The sequence below is a fragment of the Cololabis saira genome, chromosome 6 (genome assembly GCF_033807715.1).
Source record: "Cololabis saira isolate AMF1-May2022 chromosome 6, fColSai1.1, whole genome shotgun sequence".
Classification (NCBI taxonomy): Eukaryota; Metazoa; Chordata; class Actinopteri; order Beloniformes; family Belonidae; genus Cololabis; species Cololabis saira.
In genome coordinates, this window is record NC_084592.1 from 20784197 (window position 1) to 20805085 (window position 20889).

Below are 20889 nucleotides of genomic sequence, written 5' to 3' on the forward strand. Positions count from 1 at the left end.
GGGGGCGTTCCCAAGGAGGTACATCTGGTTGAATGGACCAATAGGCGACGAGGTGGTAGTTACCGTGGTTACCAGGTTTGTCAACCTTTACATTAGTGCAGAGAAAGAGAGACGACGGTAAGCTAGGCGGCTCGGTGGTCACATTTTTATTGCACTCGTGTAACAAAGTAAAGTTTTAAGTGTATAATATACTGCATTCAATCAGGGGCGTCAATTGGGTATGGCAAGGTACGGCAGCCGCCACACCTTGGCTTCAAGGGTTAAATGTAAATGTTTATTTTTTCAAATACATTTATGGAATTATTCTGTATCTTTGTATTGCTTATTCTATTACTTAATACATATAAAATAACTACAAATGCAAATCAGAACATGATCGATTTCACTAGTTATTATACACTGCAAAAACTCATCTTAACAACAATATTTGTCTTATTTCTAGTTAAAATGTCTAATTTTTAGTAAAAAAAAATCTCATTACATTTAAGACAAGACTCAAAAACAACCGTTTTCACCTGTTTCAAGTAGATTTTCACTTAAAATAAGTAGAAAAATCTGCCAGTGGAACAAGATTTTTTGCTTGTAATGAGAAGATAAATCTTGTCCCACTGGCAGATTTTTCTACTTATTTCAAGTGAAAATCTACTTGAAACAGGTGAAAATGGTCAAATAAGTTATTTTTCTGGTAATGACTCTTGTTTTAAGTGTAATGAGATTTTTTGACAAAAAATGAGACATTTTAACTAGAAATAAGACAAATATTCCTGGTAAGATTTTGAGTTTTTGCAGTGAGCGAGACTGCATTTGAAAAAGTTCCAATTTTCTTGACCACACAGATAAGCTACATAGCAGACTTCTGTGATGAGTATTTGCTGGACGTGTTGATTGATACTCTAGTTCAGTTCTGTGACTCGTAACCTTGCCATACCTTAGCTTCCACTGAATTGACGCCACTGCATTCAATTCATGCTTACTATTTGAGACGTTTTCATTTTTCACTCACGTCATGTACTAATCGATGAGGAAGACATTAGCCTACTTTTTTTGACATTTTTCCTAGGATTTTGGATAAATTATGATGGGATGATGTGATTCATTATGACAGGATGTAATCTGAGTAGAAATGAGAAATGCACTTGCCTTGTTGCTCCAAATAATGTGTCTGATACATTTACAAGGCCAGTTATCAAAAGGTAATAAAGCTTTTGTTGGCCTTCAATGCCACCACCATGGCTAGTTTTGAGCTGTTGTAACTGTTTATTATAAAAATCATTAACTTTTCATATTATATTTTCTCTAAATCACACTCTTTTGAATTTTGAATGAAAACATTGGGTAATTCTATGATCTTTTTGTTATGTTTTGTATTGTATAAAACTATGTTTTTCTTTTGATTAAGGGGGTGATAAGCAGTATCAAAAAATATGTATCAAATAGTTTTAATTAAAGGGTTAATTGTCTTTTAGTGTTAATTTTTGAAAAGTAAATCTTTCTATTCAAAAAAGGAAACATTTATGTGAGCTGGAGACATGGGCTCTACAGTAAATACCAACCAGTAAATGGATCCAGAGTCTCTTCTTAGATGCAAATTAAATGAAAAACTCCTGTATTATATAATAAATAAATAAATAAAAATGGTATTGTTGGCTTTCAGTTATCCAGGTATTCATAACACCCCAAGCCTTGAATCCAGGCAATTGGATTTCCTGTTCTTTTGTTCTTGAAGACCTTTCACCTCCAACACTTTCAGAACAAAAGAAAAGGAAGTCGTGTTGCCTTTTTTCAGATCTTAAAGAGTGACTATGGGGTCAGAAAACATCCCCAATTAATTCTAAACAAATACCTAGATAGGATCCAGCTGTATATCTCACCCTGTGTGCACCATCTGTTCCTTTCCAGACAGAAGAAGTCATCAAAGTCGATATTACTATGCTATGTCATCTAGACCTTGATGTCAAAGTTTGGTTTATGATGGGTTGTATTTTCTTTTGGCTTGTGCCCCAACTGAGCCGTGTACCTGTGCAAGTAAAATGAATTTTGAAAATTTAGTGACCAATTCCTTTATTTTGACAGCACTATAGCGCATGGAACTACAATCCTACAGAAATGAGTGCAAGGGATCTACCGACATTCATAACAACCTACAGAGCAGAAGATGTTGGTAGGTCACTGGAAAATAGGTCTGAGATAACATTGACTTGTGACACAGTGACCCACTGAACTGTTGAACATTTTTGACCTGAAGCCCTTGTTAAATTTCCCAATCAGGCCTTTGATGTTTTTGCCACATTGCTTGTATTTATTCACCTGCCTCTTTGAATCCCAGCTGAAGTAGTAAAAGAAAGAAACACTCCCTGTATAATAATGTCTAAATTACAATCCATTAGTGCTCAGTTGGTGCTCTTCCTTTGTCTCTACCACTATTATTTCCTTTGCTGAAGTCAGCATAAAGACTCTACCTCTGACATTAAAGTGATGAGATTTCCATGAATTCATGTTATCCTAATTCAGCCATATCATTTGCCTTCATCCATGCAGAAAAATTGACACTGCGAATGAAAAATGGCCTCGGCAGCTCAAAGTACAAACAAGGCGAATACGAAAGATTTCAAGCCATTGTTGATGCCAAACGCCGGGAGTCTGATCTAATTGGACAAAAGGTACAGTTTGGTAACTGCTATCACCCATGTTGTGAAAACAACAAAGTTAGTATAATTTCATTCCTCTTGTATTTAATAAAATTGTGATTCAGCAGCAAATAAAGACTAAAATGCATCAAAGTGACTCATTACCCTTCCCAGGGAGCGTATAAACGGACAACTATGTTGTGAGATGATAAGAAAGGATGTTTCCATTAGTTTGACATATTGCAATTTGTCCACCATTTCAAACATGCCAAACACTGCGAATGGATTTTATTCCCCACAAAGCAGGCATTGCATAACAATTAGAGCTTATCAAACAATACATGAAATGAAGCTGTAATAACATTGCTGTACTGGAATATTTTTCAAAAATATTCATTTAGCAGCCTTTGTTTAAATTTCTTAGATTTGCTAAGGTTAAGAGACTGATCAAAGTGATCTTTTAGCATATTTACAGTTTCTCTTAGCTTCTTGCAGCCCTGCTCTCTGTAACCATGATTAGACATGCTAAATGTTCCTATTCAGCTGCCCTGCTCTAGGTGACTGCCAGCCTAGAAGCTGTGGCCACTCTGTCTTTGTGTGGTGTAATCTGATCTTAATTCATTTGTTTTGATGGCCGGTCCTGGTGCACATTCATATAAATGCAGGAGTACCTCCCTTTTGAAATGTATAGTGTCCATGTTTGTTAATCCACTGTAAGTGTGAGACTGGTGTTTTCAGCACAGGGTACCCATCCTTTTCTTCCATCATTTTCTTCATCGCAGAAGGCTCAGGCAAAGAAAGCAACAAGTCAACACAAGTCTCACTTTCTAGAGAGGGACAGTAAGCTGTTCAAGTGATCCAAGTTTACTCAAGTTTTGGGTAGTTTTGATGTATAGCAAAATATAAGAAATTCTTGTCCAACATCCAGTAGTCCTGAACACCATATGCTGCGACTTTGAAAAAGATGAGAGTAAAAAAATAAGTAAATGCTTTCAATATCATTTTGAATTAAATGAGACAGAGATCAAATGAGGAAAATACTGTTTGATTTTTTTTTAACCCTTGACAAATACTCACCTATATTAATTTTTGAACGTTTTCTTTAGTGATGGATGTTCATTAGAAGATATAGAAATGTGTTATTGAAACACTGCAATCACTTAGAATAGTTCTGACTGCAAAATAGTTACTGCTCCTTATAAATGCAAAAGAAAACAACCCCAAAAAACTAACAACCCCTCCAAAAAAAACAAAGCACAAACAAATACAGTCATACCCAACCATAATGTTTTAAAATATTATAATAAAAGAAAAAAAAATATTTAAATTTTAATTTGTCATCAATTACCTTCAAATGCCTATAATTAAGGAACCATATACAGTTATGATCTATCTGCAGGGATGTATTCACTCCAACTAATTATACCTCTTCTCACAACTGTGTGGGTGTGAACAAAGTCAGTGAATAGAGATATCTCATTTGAGTTGTTGCATGTTATTGGAAGAACGGAGTTGCAGTTTTAAAACTTGAGGAAGTCTGTCATTACAAACAAAGCTTCAACCTGAGCACAGGTTTAATTAGACAGAAAAGGATGAATCACGTATACAGAGGTAGATATTAAAAGCCTGCTAATATTGCAGAACACAATACCCTTCACCCAGTTCTTTTAAAGGGGCTATTTTATGCTCTTTTATATATTCAGAATTGTATGTGGGGGGATCTATGAGCAGACGTTTACATGCTTTAATGTTAAAAACTTGCATTAACTATCTTGTACTGTGTGGTGCTACAGCAGGCACCGTCCCCTTCTGAGTGAAACTCTCCAGTTTAGCTCCAGTCTCTTTAAAGCTGCCCCTTCTAAAAGGTTCTGTCTGATCTTTGATTGGTTAATTTATTGATTCAAAATTTGGGACTGAAAGGGAGTGCACATTTTTAGTTTTCATTTAGCTAGACATATGCAATTATTATTATAGTATTCTAGTATACTAGTATACTACTACAATCATTATAATACATTATATATTTGCAAACATTTGAACTGTCTGCGGCTCAGTTGGTTAGCTAAGGCGTTGCTCACATGAAAAGGTTGGTGGCTCTCCCCAGGTAGGTTCCACCAGCCCTGTCACAAAAGTGTCCTTTTTAATGCTAGTAGAATTTGCAGTAGAGAATGGAAAACCACAATTGCTGTACACGTAGCATAATAAGTAATGGAGAATTTCATGTTGCTGCTTATGTTTGGAGATCATTGATGATTTGCATCAAAAACGCCTTTAGAGTATTTAAATTCACAGAAAGAAAGTAGTGGTATTTTACAACGGCCAATGTTGATATGTTTTACTTCATGGATGTGGAAATTTTACAGTCATTTATTTATTTATTAAAATCTTGATTAGCCATCATTGGATGGAGAGCATAAAATCGCTAAACGTGATGGTGCTATGTAGTGGACTGCTATATCTGACAGATAGAAGTGGGTTTAGATAATGGATGGATGGATGGATGGATGGATGGATGGATGGATGGATGGATGGATGGATGGAAATATGGCAGCTCAATTTACTTAACAAGATAGGCCTGCTATATGACTACTGAGTTTTTGTTATTATTTGCTGTTATTTTATAGAGTAATGGGTGATGGAGTGCCCTTTTTGTGTTCTCAATAGCACCTTTGCTTATCTCTCTAAGTCAAGATGTCTGCTCTGAAGAAAGGCTCACCTGTGAGCGAGACTTAACTGCAGTACTTTGAAAGGTTGAGCAAAGCATTTTCACAGTTATTCCACAGTGAACTATAAAGATTATATTTGATGGTACTATGGATTTCTTGTTAGAAAAGGAAACCACATCCTTTTCAGCTCAGGTCTTCTACTATATATGGGTCATGGAAGCAAATAATTAGTCCAGCCAGATTTTTAGGGGAATTTAGCTATGATTCAAATGTATGTTTTAATCGGATTCATTTGAGGGATATAAGCCCAGTTTCTTTCTGTTTTAAAATGTTAATTTCAGGGCATGTTATCATTTGTTCCTCCTGGTCTTAAAAGTAGGAAAGGCGACTCTCATGTAATCAAAAATACATGACATATTAAATGTGTTATTACTTATTTGTTTAACAAAATCTCAGGCAAAATAGAGAAGATGAAGGTTAGACTATGACTGGGAAGTTGTAGTACCCTATTTTTTATATATTCTTTTAGCTTGTCTGTTGTAGATTTGCTGGTATTTAGGGATCATGGTCCTGGTGCATGACCCGGTATCGCCTGAATGTAAACAGTAAGACAGATGGCCTCACGTTTAACTATAGAATTCTTTAGTACACAGAAGAAATTTTATGTCAACCCGACTTATACAACATGCCCAGGTCCCATAACTGCAAAATAAGCTAAAATCATCACCTTTTCAAACCCATACTTGACTGTAAAATGTATTTTTGCCTATATGCTTGTTTGGTTTTTGCATATGCCGTTAGCCTCATAGCATAATTGCCTAAGTTGTATTTGAATGCCTTAGAATTAGGCAATTATGCTATGAGCCTAACGATATTATGTTATGTGCATCACGGCCAAACAAATCCATTTTGGTTTTGTCTGTTCAAAAGTAATTATTCTAGGAGTCTTACAGAACCTAAATTTGGGTTGTCATGTGTCTTTGTTGGGCAGCTGAATTATTAGATCACCATAGCAACTTAAGATCACAGGAAATACATTACCTAGAAGATGTATGAAATAACTTAATCAATACCCTTTGTCTCTTTCACTATTGTCAGACTTGACACTCTCTTGCAAAAACACTAGTCACCTCTTTGCACAAATATTTCCACCATAATTCATTTAGATTCACTGTTCTTCTTAAGTAAATTAAACTCATGTTTCAGTGGCTATGACTATGAGATTTTTTTCCCCATTATCTGAGTAACATGCCTCTGTATAAAAGCACTGAAGTGCTGTAGACAATAATTGCTGCAGTAGAGAGGATTGAAAAAAATTGCAGTGATGAAATTGGTAAACAAACGATACTAGATTAAAATGATGTCCCATTTTCTCTCCTCTTGACATGCCTCCTTCATATCATATTTCTTTTTTCCACTGACTGTGTCAGATGACTGTCAACTTATTCTGTCAGTTCTTCAAAGTTACAATGTACTCAATGTTTGATGTGTGCTGTCTGTATATATTGCAATTGTAGGGAAACGGTTTGTTCCAGCTTTGTATTAAACCCTGTTTTATAGGTTCAAAAGAGCCGCTGTGCAGCCAAGGCAACCAAGGAGAGCTCCTTGTTACGGCAGCACAGGCAGGTGTGGATGAGAGAGCGCCACAGGCTGCAAAAGGCTGAGTAAGAGCCCCCATTACTGCCTATCATTATCTGCTGCTGTTTTCTGGATCAGCTTCTACACACTGCAGCCATTCCACTTAAGCCCCTATTTTGCCCAAACCGGGAACCTGCATCCCGATGAAGCAGGGTGCAAAAGAAGGTGGAAAACATTAGGTCCCCAAAAATAATACAAAATGTAGTATAATTCTCAGAGCTATGACATTGATTTGGGAAATATGTGGACATTTCCATTAAGTCTAAGGCAGAAATGTAGGACTGGGGCACAGCAGTGCCATGCCTTGTGAAGCGAGAAGGGCAGCGCTAGCTCTGGGGTGCAGCTTGTTTGGCTGTGTAATGACTGTGCCTGAGCCACCCAAGGTTAATGATGTACACAAGAGTAAGCTGCAGTAATGAGCCCAGTCATAGAGATGTGCCACCGCTCACAGCTCTCCACACACATACCTAGTTAAATTACCTTGGGATACAAAAGTCAAACTGTTGCGTGACAAAACAGCAAGTATATCTCTTTTTTTGCCCCCCCCCAGTCGTGACAACCCATAGACAGTTAATAAGAAGTAAACAATTACGGGTAGGTCCCTACATAAGCATACTAACTTAAGCCCTGTTATTTTCTGGCTGGCCAAAATAACAGGGCTGCCTGCCTTTTTGTATGAGTCAAACTTTGGGAAACGTTTATTAGGTTGTACAGTGTGATCAGGGGAGGGAAGGACACACAAGATGCCCAAAGTATCCAAAGTAGTATGTGTATTGTATGTTTTGGTGGAAAGAAAACATTTGTATTTACTTGAACACTATAAAAAAACTTACTTTAACGTAACCCTAACCCTACCCAATCTGTTTAATGCTACAATATACCTCTCTATAGATTTAGATGGATGAACATCAAATCTCATTAGTGATATGTTTTGACCTGTCATAAACATGACCATATAATATACTACTGTATGATGCTACAAAGTTCAAGGCTTTGTTTTCACTTTTTCCAGATTCTACATTAAAATGGTGATAACAACAACACAACATTTAAAAAAATCCAAGAATTAGGAAAAAAAAAATAATTCAAATACTTTCGAATGCAGTTCTGCTATCGATGCTGCAGAAATGTCATGTGGATCAAATTAGAGCAGTTCTCGGCTGGCTTAATTTCTTGGAAAATGTGCCTGTTTATCCTCACTTCTGATTTTGATGATGGTGGTCTCTGGTTTCTTTGGAAGAAGTCCATACAGGTCTTGAATTTCCTTTGCTTGTGTCTTAGCCAGCATAAGCGTTGCGCCCTCATGCCTCCGTAAAATCAGACATTTTCACAGATAAGCCAATAATGTTTTGGTTTGTTCTGTTTTGTTTTTACTTATTTTAGTGCCATACTTGTCTTCATAGACTGTTATCTCTCTCTCTCTTTGTCCCTCTCTCTCTCATAAAACAGGGAAGAGGCTGAGAAGGACATTCATGCTTTTCTGGAGCAGATCAAGCCAAATAGTATAACAGACAGTGCTATTTTCTCACTTCAAGAATATAGTAAGTAGCACCAACACAGTTTAGGTAGCATGTCTTCCCTGGTCTTTTAACTAAATCCGTGAGTAATATATAAATCTGTTGTGGGAGTTTAGACCTCTCTCTGGAGAGGGAACAGGAAGCCTTCAAGATAGCCACCGTGGAGCCTGTTTATCAGCTCAGGGACGACCTGCGCTTCAGACTGGGTGACATGCAACATCAGCAACTCAAGGAGCGTCCTTCAGACTGGGAACAAGTAGTCCAGCAGGTATCTGTGCTTTGTGGCATGCAGACATCACTTAAATATCTGCCGTTGTGACCATGGTACACTTTATAAACTCCAGTCCTTACAGGACTTTGTCAATTTTCAAAAAGTGCTTTTTGTCTTCTGATAATTTGGTTCATCCCGTAAAAGCAATGTAGTCCTATAACAGTGAATTGTAGCTATATTTAGTCCATACGAATTAAAATACCAATTAGTCAACATCCAACAGGGGTTTAAAGTCTTCCTTTTGACACCATGAACTCAGCTTGTGCGCTGCTATAATCATGGTTCCTGAATGTCTTGTTTGTGAGCCATTCACAGTGTGTAAGTCATCAGCACTGCCTTTGACTCTGAAGATAAATGCTGAGATTAAGGAGTTTTTCAGGGTCTTTAAAGACGGGCCATGGTTGGAGTGAAGCACCAGCTAGACACTTTGTTGGCTTTGTGTAGCTCACTCATGCTTATTTCTTTCCCATGACCTCTTCTTCTTGGCCCACAGCCCCACCTGATTGCCCACACACAAAAGTCAGCCACAATTATCCTGCTTGTTAGTCTTTTTTTTTTTAATCATGTTTTGTCCTTTTTTCCTCATTTCTTATTTTACTTTTCTTCAGAGTGGAGGCTGATATGTAATTATGCTTCCATGTCTGGACGTTTCAAATGAAAGTCTAAAATTGAGTGCTCCTTTACAAAAGGGAATAAGTACATTAAGTACAACTTACCCCATTATATAGGTTTTGAGAGAAATTGAAGTTGAAACTCTGGGAAATGTACCATTTCTGTTTAGTTACAATGATCAAGCTCAGTTTCTAACACAATAAAACGTATAGTTGTCCCTGTTTCTAACATCCATTGTTCCAGCTATGTTCACTGAAAATACACTCAGGTTAGTCATAATTGCACATTAAATATGAACGCTGAGGTCTCATGCACAGTAACTCTACTTAAAACACAATCTGCAGAATAAGCTGGTAAGTATCTAAGAAGTTGTTTTGGCCTGACGTCAAGTCTTTAGTCTTTTAAAGATTGCTGGTGGTCAGGTGACCCTCCAAAGGCAAGAAACAAGAGAGATCTTATATATGACTTGTGCTAAAATGTTGGACTGAAGAAATGGGAATGCTACAAATAACAGGGAGTTGATGCATGTCATGCAGCACTTGATATACTGTAACTAACTTCTCACTGAATCACTTAGTGTTTCTAAATCTAGATGCCCGAACGAACAAGAATATAAATCTGTTTAAGTGGTAGAGATTTCATCAGTCTTGTCTAGGAAGTATAGTTGATGGACAGGGTACTAAATGGTCGGAGCAGGACATGGAGTCCAGATTTCCATGGACAGTAGACTAAACTGTATGGTAAAAATTAAGGACATTTCTATCCTTGAATCCCCAGATAAACTTTGTTAAAGACCAGCAAAATGACATCACGGCGAAGCTTCATGCAGAGTATCTTGAGACGGAGGAGGAGCTCGCGGGCCTTGGCTTGGAGGTATGTTTTTTTTACTATCAGTAGTAGATATTATGACTTCAGAGCATTTGTCTGTATCTTTGAGAAATGACTGCTGTACTGTTCCACCAAAGAAAATACAAATTTTAAGATACAATATGAAAGTGATTTCAGGAGGTTAGAACTCCCACATATTTTGTGTGCGTGCAGTAAATTAAATATTTGCAAGATTTTTGAAGTGAAAAGAAATGAATTATTTAGGTGGTTAAGCTGTTTGATTATAAATTCACCATTACTTTTTATTTATTCTGAAATTTATTGGAAACATAAGAAACTTGAGGAATACTTTCAATTATCTCTTGTTGCAGTCAGAAGTTGAATTTTACGACTGGCTGCCAGACTTTTAAGTCCAAACTGTTTTTCTTACATGTTGGAATCGCTTCTTCTGTGTATTTGTTTCCTAAGGTACTTCCAGTGCCATTTGTAGCATGTAGAAAGATGGTCTTTTCTCTGTAAATGCTGCTTACCATGTTGAAAATGACATTTAATTATTGAGGCCAAATAGTAATTACAACAAACAGACATTTGTCCACAGCACTTCTTTGAATTGCTCATGCCTTAATGTCTGGTTGCTGCAGGGTTTCTTTTTTACCTCTTTTCACCACCAAAATCTGCAGTATTTAATTACCTGAGATGGCCAAATTTGAACCTAGAAACATCTAAAAGATGTACAGGTGTACAGACTAACTCGAAGGTGGTTATGCTTTCCTTTGTAGAAATATTTTACGAGTACTTCAGATATTCCGGTGGACTCAGAAAACATTCCAGGGGAGATTTTGGATGCTGACTGTCCGTATCCAGAGCTGAAGGACTCCCTGATCCAATCCTTCCAATCCCTGTCAGAGACGTACCAGAGGAGGCTGCAGAGTCTGCAGGAGCAACTGCAAAGAACGGACAAGTGGAACCCTTTGCTTCTTTTCATAATTTCCCGTGTTTTTACTGTACATTGTTCTAAGCATATATCTAGATTTCTCCATTGAACGTTAAATAATTCAAAAAATAATTTTTGTAATTATTTTTTGCTGTCCATTTTGCAGTCAAACAGCAAACACATCCTTATAGGCAATCACTTCACTCTCAAGCACCAGTTAATTGAAATTGGTCTTTCTCACCATGAGACTAATTATATAAAGTCATTTCTTAACTTGATTTTTTTTTTTGTTCTATTCTGTATGGTAGCTTTTATGGGACTGCTTTGTTGCTATTTATCTGCATGTGCCCTTTGAGAAGGCAATGAGGTGAAATGAAGGAAGGAAAGGAAAATGTCAGTATGTTGCTTATTTGTTGCTTATTTATTTTTCTCTCTAATCATGTATATATTCTTTTGTGGTGAATTTCTTTCAGATTCTGTGGCTGGTGTCCAGATGACCATGAACTTTTTAAGTTCACGGTGTCTTTATACACGCAGGACGTACCCAACCACAGAGCTCTCTGTATGGACATGCTGCTGAGACTGTTCCCACAGAGGACAAAACTAGAGCTGGTTAGTGGTAAAAGAAATGTATTAAGTTGCTTATTAAACTGACAAACCCTGTTCATCAGATTGAAGTGATACAGTTTATGCAGAACACACACAATCATGCACACATGCTTAAGTTTGGTTCGCAGCGCTGGACATACAGGCCACTACATTCACAAAGAAGTAATTGACCTTTACTAGATTGGGAAAACTGGATATTTAATTACTAAAAATGAATTTGGCAATAATTGTCAATGTGTATTTCTTGTAAAGGGGAATAGTGAAAATTGGTATGTTATTTTGAATATCTCAAATTTAAAGAGAAAAAGAAAAAAAAACACTTGAAGCATTACTTTATGTCTTCAAGGCAGTTATACTGATTTTAATTAGACTAGATTAGATTAGATCCAACTTTATTGTCAATGCACATGTCAAAAGTACAGGGCAACGGAATGCAGTTAGCATCTAACCAAAAGTGCTTATGCAGTGAAATAAACACATATATACACATATATACACACGCGCATATATATATATATATATATATATATATATATATATATATATATATATATATATATATATAATGTATTAAGATTAATAAATAACTTGTTATAAGTGCAGGTCAGACATGAATGAATGATAATATATATTATGAACAGATGAGATGTGATTATACGATTTACATGGATTTAGTATATATTCAGTACATTGGTGATTGCAATATTTACATGACTGTGGAGGTATCTACAGTAATGCAAGGCGGTAGTTAAAAGGTAAATGGTAATGGTCTATTTTCCCCCGAATATCTGCTCATATGGGGTGGACTTATTCCTTGAGAGCAAAATTAAACTGTATTCAAATTATTCCTATTTCAAATTGTGGCCACTATAAACAGTTTTGCACATAAAACACATACACATACATACATGACTTCCTGCATGCACGTCATGTATAGTTGTCCCCAACACACATGCACACATGTCCATCTGAAAAAAAGTATCTTTTCCCTGCGCACGGTAGCCCTGTCGTGTGAGTCCCCTGCTCTCTGATCAATGTAGCTCCGTATCCTGAGTTGAAGAGAGAGACAGGCGTGGACAATGATTTGCTCAGCACGCTACAGGATGTGCCATGTCACCTACTGTGGACAATTGGATCTCGCCACCGCCTTGTATCACCATGACAACCGCCAGGCCCTTCCTCGCCCGCACTTAGAGACCTGTCGTCATATCAGTTCCAGCTGGGTGCTGCATTTAGAGCTGTGTTCGTTCAGCCTCAGGGGTGCTGCGAGGAGGAGAGATGTCTTTCTCCACACTCTTCACTTTCTCAGAAACAGTGTCAGACTTGCCATAGTTCTGACTCCACATACAAAAGCTATTAGTCATGATTTAACAGGGTGGCGATTCAGTGTAAGCGATAAATTGGCTTGCTGAAACCCAGCTGTTTTAGTGCATTAATGCTGCTCTGCCCATACGGGAAATAGTGAGACTGGAAGCCCTGATTCAAAAAGATTTTGTCTTTTTTCTCTTCTTTTTTTCGGTGGTTGTGGGGATCCTTTTTTGATATGTAAATCTAAATCAAGCGAGCAGAAAGCTTAGAGGGTCCAACTGAATTTTGCACCGCTGAATCTTTCACTTGAGTAGATATTTAATTGATTACTGATATTACATTTTAATTATGCTCTAAGGCGTTTAAAGGGTATTTTGAAAGGGCCTTATTTATTTATTTAATTTTGTTCACCTGCCATTATGTTTCATGTGTGTGAAATTATTCAAAGGCAATCTTTTTTTTTTTAGCTTGTGGTTTAACTTGTGTTCCTGCATAGTAAAATGTGTTTATCAAAAAACAGTGATCAATGTCATTTTCAGCTGCAGTACTTCATTTATTTTCATGAATTCTTTCTTTTTGTTTTGGCGATGAATTTTAAAAGGAAACTTAGAGCAGCAACCTAGTTTCTTCTCATATTCCTGAAATATTATTAGCAAGTCATATCAAGACGTGTGCAAAACCATTTCTTGATTATTTAACGCAAGCCGAATGATCTGAGTCTGTTTCACTGTCTCAGCCAAGTGCCATTTTTGCCCCGTAGCAGTGTGTAGACACGTGGATTTTGTTCCTTTTTGGCCTGAAGTTAACCCAGTCTCCAAGTTTACTGTGAGGTAAACTAGCCTCAAGAGCTCCCTCTGCTGGATGGGGCACTTTACTGTCCATGATCTCAAAACAAGCCAGAGTACCAGCAGGATTTCCTAGTAATACCCTCATAACACTCTATAGCAATAGAAGGAATCAATGATATCTGTCCTTTCATGTTAATTTTTTCTTCTTCTTTGGACTACTGTGTCTTAATGGAGGCAGCTCCACGCAAAGGGAATGTCGAGCAGCTAAGTGTTGTGACACTTCAGCTGTATACAGCAGATACAGGGACGGTGGGTGTGTCCACACACACTGCGCACAATATCCAGAGTGTGCACTTGCATGGGCACAAACAGACATTGCGTGACCAGTGCATCAGCCGACTTTGGTATAAACCTTGAAAACAGTCAAAAAAACAAGGGTTGCTGAAAGAAAGGACAAGACAAAGTGAAGAATCAAGGGTGGAGCTTCAAGTTGTAAAGTAGCACATTAATAAGCAGGATTTGCTCGACTGATCCCGCCACTTCTGTTCCATTGACAGGTCTGCCAGATCACTCGTTTTCAATAAAACCAGTCAGCCGTCTAATGCCTTCACACTGTCAGTTAGTCGCTATTAGCCCATAGATGAATATCATTCCCTCTGTTCCAATGAGGCAGCCAAGTGGTGCAGCCTCCGAGAGTGCTGACACAATGATGAATAGCTATGGGCAGCCTTCACACAGAAAGGAACTGTTTTCCTTCAGGATATTTCACAGCCAGGAGCGAAGGACCCTTTTATACACAAGCAAAGTTAGATCTGGCACAGCAGTGTCCCTATGGTCCCACCACCGTTAATGTAGACTGTGTATCATGAAGGAAGGGATGTTTGTGAATATCTCATCATAAATCTGGTGCAGAGAGCAGCAGCAGAGTCGCTATCTGGGCTGCAGTATGAGTTTTCCACATGGTGTTCTTCATGTTCACCTTCAGTTTTGCTTCACTTTAGCTGCGCCCGTTGTTTCACTTCTCACGTAAGCAATGTCCTATCTGTTCTGTTTCCACAAGGTGGAACATGAGCGTTTCCTGGACTTGCAGAGCTTCACCCTGAAACAGCAGAGAGCGCTGACCCAACGGTGGAAGCGCGACCTGGACGAGCTGCAGGCCAGGGCTCTGGTCACTCTGCAGGAGGCGAAGCATGCCCACCAGGAGGAGCTGGAACTCCACAGAGATCGCCAGCAGCAGCGGGACATCTGCTTGCACCTCAGAGAAAAAGTTAGTGTCTCTTACACCTTCCCACCAAATTCTCTTTGGTCTTCGACTTTATTGTAATAAATTTGTCCCACTCGCATCTGAACGTGTGACAGGAGTTAGCTTGCCTCCAGTATACACTCAACATGGAATAGTGTTCTTTCCACAGGTCCTTGCTGCTTTGCATGATGGCCCAGACAGTCAGCTCTGTGTTGACTGCCTGTTTGTGTACGGTGTAGCTGCTGATAGGCTCGTATATTGCAGCAGGCTGCCTGACAGCATCCCCGGCTTTCGCTGCCACTTGGGATGAGCTGTGAATGCAAACAAGCTAATAAGGATGGTTTTACAAACATGATGTGTCTATCTCTGAGGGGAGCCAGCTCACACTGACACAACAAATTCATGTGCTCTTGTAATCGTGTGGTACAAATTGAAATTGTATTGATGTTCCATGTGCGCTTGTTTTTTTTATTTATTTATTTATTTTCTATGCCTATATGCCCCGTAGCAGATTAGTTAAGGCATTATGAGGTTTGTTGGGGTGAGCCAACATCACTGGGACTCGTTTTGTCAAATATCAGCAGAGGAGTTGTTTTGCAGGTACAAAGGTCTAGTTCTGTTTCCTACAGAGATGTGGAGTTTGCTCTCCTTCTTTCCCTCAATTAGTCAGGTTTTTATGTTCTGTACTGTAAACTCTGTGGTATTCCATCTTGAATCAGGGACGTTTGGTTTTGTGAAGTAATTATACTGTTCAATGATAAAAACAGTACATTAATAGTTTGGGGATTTGTGAAATCATATCTAAACAGTGAAATAACACACTAATGATCCAAAGTTGTTGCTTTTTTCCTTCTTTCTGTTTAATGTCTTCTCTTGCTTGGGGGGGATCTTATTTGGCTTCAGGGAAAAATTTACAATTTCTTTCTCTTTTTAAAAGTTGAACCTGTAAAAACCCCTCATTATTTCATTTTCTGCTTTCGCTGCAGTCGTTTCTTCAACTTCGCTGTCTAGACAGTGTAGCTTGTTAACAAAAATGTATAAAGGAGATGTGCTGTTTTTCCTACAACTGACACAGTTTTATGAGGTCTTAATGAAATATCAATGAAATATTAATCCTGATATGAAATGTTGATGGTATTAATATAATATTAATGTAGTATTAATAATGATATTATTCATGAAATGTCAATTAAATATTTGACAAGCTTTTGGCAAACTACCAAATGAATATCTTACCATAGTGATCCTTTTCCACCCAAGTCTTAATGGCTACATTTATAGAAACTGGGTGTAGGGGGTGAAGTGAGCGACTTGACTCCAACTTTTATTAAAAACTCAGGTGAAACCTGTGCAGTGCTCCGAGATTAGATGACCATGTGTTTGTTTGAATGAAAGAAAAAGAGCCAAACAGCTCTAGCCCAAGACACAACAAAGGTAAATCTTAGATGGTAAGACACTTAACCTCCACCGGCTATAGAGTGATCTAAAGTGCTCAAAATTATTAAAATTCCTCCGTGCCACTTTAAAGTGGCCTCTCTTCCACTGACATGGTGCTAGTGCATCATTTGGAGTATTTTCACGCATTTTTACAATCAAAAGCATGAGGCTGGTGCCAGAAACATCAAACAAGTTAGATTACTGATACGCCTCTCAAAGTCATGTCTGCTTCTCAAAAGACATCAAGAGGGGAAAAAGGGTCTTATAGTAGCCAGTGACTGTTCTAAAAGATAAAATTAAGGTATTCATGCCTCTATTGGCCTGTTAAAAGTCTGTTTGTTGCAAGGTCTAATTTTGTCTTCACTATCTAAAAGTTTCAAGCACTTTCTGCAGAACTTTCTGCAAAGTATCCACCGTTTAACATTTTTTTATTTTTTGACATTACATTATGTTACTACAATATAATAATTATAAAGGAGTTTTTATTATGGAGCTGATTATTAAATTCAAGTGGACAATTTCTATTCTTCTTTTTTCCTTTCAAGGCCAATTCAGTTACAAGAGAATGAGATACTTTAGAAACAGATACAATTGCTGTGGCATAATAAAGTTGTATAAGAGTAAACAATGTTGAATGTGTTTCAAATTATGGAATTTATGATTTAAGAGAGTGATCTTCTTGAAAGCAACAACCGTTTCTGACTTTCAGTAATTAAAATATAAACCCACGGTGTGGCATACATTACATGCATGTGACATTTACAGTTTCACATTTTATTATTTTCGGGGGATTTGTGGTTCTCTGAGGTGATGAAAAAAAAATGAAATCTGAAAGTTATTTTCACTTCTTCGATCTTGGGCATTTATTTGTTTTTTATTCAGTGCATTAGTAGAGATCCGGGGTCGTGCAGAGACACGGATGGATGTTTATTTGAATCCAGTCATTATTTCTGCTGCTGTTATCATTGCAGCACAGTGACACAGCAGTGAAACAAGATGGATTTTCCTTTTGCTGCAGCTTCTCCGGCTGATCCAAGAATCTCTTATGCCTGTGGTGTGAATCAAAGCTATTGTATAAAAATCATACCACCGTAAGATTTCTTGACAGGTCACCTCCATATGCTCTCTATAATTTAAGAGCTGTAATTTTAATTTCACATACTCAGATAAGATGAAATAAAAAATGCCATCTAAATACAGAGCAGTTTGGCAAAGCTTACAGTTTTTGGGACATTTTGAAAATAAAAGGCCACTTTAATGATACTTGCTTATTCAGATAACACCTTGCATTTTCATTTTCACTTTGTGGGTTCAGATGACTTTGCAACAAAAGCAACATATATTTGGTTATTTAGCTCTGCCTGTATGTTAGGAAGCAAGACTGTGTGACACTGCCCCACCTACACACCCTTCAGGGAAAGTTGTAGTAGGAGGAAGTCTAGGATAATTGATCAGAGTTGCTACTTTGTTAGACAGAATTATTCAGACATGTCAAATATAATATAGCAGATTTATGCATGTGGACACAAGTGAAATTGGTGCACATATACAGTAGGAACTGTGACATGCAGTGTGCGAGCTGTGGACTTTTAATATTAGCAAGAGTAAAATAAAATAAAATGAATGATTAAGATAATGAGTTAGAATTTCATGCCTGAGACGTTGCTCATTTCATTTTGTTTTATCACTGAACGACAGGCTCCTCTTTTCAACTCGTCAGCCGTTTGCTGCGTGCCATTCTGGCTCCTTTAATTAGCTGGTATTGTTTACGGTGTTACCACTCACTCCAGCCTTTTATTCTGTCCTTGCTTTCCTTTTACCTCCTGCTTATATCCCCCCACCCCTAGGCATCTTTGATGAATGATTGTATTTTCCACATGAGTGAAGCAAGCCTGGAGGGATGACAGATTGTTGCAACATCCTCAGGTGGTAAAGGGATGAGCAGGCCAGCAGAAGAAGTGATGCAAGAACAGAAAAGGGCCTTGATTTTTCACAAGATGGGATGGTTTTAATGAAGGAGCTCATTGGTCTCTGGAGTCCTTTTCCAAATAACTGGTGTTGTTACAAATTAATTTATGGCTGGATTATTTGTGTGCCCCTTCTGCAGGATTGAGAATACTCTCTGGGCAATATGTTAACAGATTCCCACTCAGTGACTGCTGAGTCCCTCTGGTGGGAGACTCTCAGCAGTTGCTGCAGTGCATGGGCCACACGCGCTTTCTGCAGTCAATACTGAGGAGTTAATCACTCAAATGTGTTTTTGATTAGTAGATGGGATGGGTGGGCCTCAGAAAATGTCTCTTTGTGCTAGATGTGGATTTTGTTTCCTCATCTGTTTGTGGATGTTAGTTCTTCTCATTTTTAACCAATAGTAATGTTATGGTATTATATTGCTTTTCTGCAGATAATTCCCTCATGCTATACTTTGCACTGATGATTTACAGCGTTGCATTAGTTCATACTTAATCTTTCTCAATCTTCTGTTTTACATATATATATAATGAAAGCTTGTTACCAAACGCCTCCTGACAAAAGACATTTAACTATACAGTTATGCTAACAAAAGCTTTGAGCAGGCTGTGGTGCTCAGATAAAAACAAAAAATAAAAAAAACACTATAATTCTTTTGTTATTCTGCCATCTCTCAATTCTTTTTGTGCTGCCATGAAAAAGGATGGAGTCCCATTTCCATTAAAATTCACAGAAAATGAGATTCCAGTGACATGTTATTGAAGACTGTGCATAATGACCATTTAATTTTCTTTGTGTTCCTTAAAATGCTTCTCCGTCAGTTAAACCGATGCATTCCGGCGTCGCGCATCTTGGAAATCATAATGATACATTCCAGATTATTCTGTGACCTTATCTGACCTGTACTGCATAGGAATATCAAAATGTACCCTATATCATACTTGGAAGAGCACAATAAATAAGTAAACAAGCAGAAAAACAGGTATCAGTCAAATAATTGGAGGTCTCAATATGCTGTAATGAAACCCCACAAAGTTATTTATACTCTCATGGTTGCTGCCACAAAGCGTGCAGGTGTCTTATCTGAGACAGAATAGAGCTGGATGAATGGTCTAATTATGTGTGCTTGTTTCCCCTGTATTCAAAGGAGAAGCAGTGCATCTCCAGCTTTATTCCGTGGCTTCCTCTGAATCCATATAACCCTCATTTCAAAAGAAAAAAGAAAAGAGGAGCTGAGATACTGTGGATATTGTTAAAAATGAGCGTGCATAAAGAAAACTGTTACTTGATAAATGGACAGTCTTTAGAAAGTGCTTTTCTAGTCTTGTTGACCACTCAAAACATTTGACGCTACAAGCCAAATTCACTCGTTCACCCACTACTCTCCTCCCTACTATATGAGACACTCCTAGAACACTTTGACATGCGGACTGTGAGACCAGGAATCAAACCACTGACTTTCAGCTCAGCAGATGACTGTTGTTCCTCGTGAGCCACATGAGTCAGCGCGGTTACATGCACATCTAAATCAAGCTACAGCAACAAACTAGCTAAGGATTAAACTGGAGTTTCTGATAAATCCAAGTATACATGCGCAAGAAGACAATCGATTATTGAGTGAGGTGGACTCCGCGATGCTAGGTGGCGCCACACGCACTTTTGTGTTCTTCCATTTCCATATCTTCTTCTTCTCCTACTGCGTTGATATCTTGATATTCTAGCTTTCACTCTGTCGTCACTTCCGGAAGAGGGAGTCCCGGGGCAGTCAGTAGCTCGGTTAAGCGTTGGTTGCCTATATATGCCGGAATACCTTGAATTAGGAACATCTGGCACTAATAGCTCGATCTTGAGAGCTTCATTTCGGGTTCAACTACAGCACTGCTAAGGTGTATACATGGCTTTTAAAAATTCGATATGGGTTGGATTAAGACAAAAATTAGATTTTCTGTTAGTGCATGTAAATGTACTGTAAATGTATGTTTTTAAAAACATACATGAGGTTGCTATGGGTGCCTGTAGATGAGACATCACCGGGTGTCATCTGCAGGCAGGCCAGTTTCAGCATGTGGATTCTTACTAGAAAGCTCTGCAATACATGCAAAAAAGGTTGTTCAACACGGTCTTGCTGAAATATGCAAGACTTATCCTAGAGATAATGTTTTCTATGGGAGCAGTGATTGGAGTAATGTTTGTTATGGTCTGCGGCAGCCTGATGCCACTATGTTTGCACCAGTTTACGGAGCCAGGGGGGTGTGTAAAGCTAGTGGATGTTGAAAAGATATCCACCCAATGTGACAGAAATTGCACAGAATCTATTACGCTACCTTTAGTACGGTCCAGTAACATCCCCATCTGACTTTTTTTTTTTTTTATATTTTTATCCACGATTTTTTTACCCATTTTATCACCCAGTGCTCCTACCTAAATCAGTCCTGGGCAT

At 38.0% G+C, this 20889-nt stretch overlaps 1 protein-coding gene across 2 annotated transcripts in view; it reads left to right on the top strand.

The window, feature by feature from the left end:
• Window positions 1-20889, top strand: part of LOC133445983 (coiled-coil domain-containing protein 148-like) — a 51067-nt gene that overhangs the window by 22189 nt on the left and 7989 nt on the right. For both annotated transcript variants that reach the window (XM_061723612.1, XM_061723611.1), the window contains exons 2-10: window positions 2074-2161; window positions 2539-2660; window positions 6854-6957; window positions 8381-8472; window positions 8565-8716; window positions 10109-10204; window positions 10939-11120; window positions 11567-11705; window positions 14859-15065. In XM_061723612.1, the coding sequence (XP_061579596.1) occupies window positions 2107-2161; window positions 2539-2660; window positions 6854-6957; window positions 8381-8472; window positions 8565-8716; window positions 10109-10204; window positions 10939-11120; window positions 11567-11705; window positions 14859-15065 (1149 nt within the window). In that variant the 5' untranslated portion in view covers window positions 2074-2106. The remainder of the gene's footprint in view (window positions 1-2073; window positions 2162-2538; window positions 2661-6853; window positions 6958-8380; window positions 8473-8564; window positions 8717-10108; window positions 10205-10938; window positions 11121-11566; window positions 11706-14858; window positions 15066-20889) is intronic.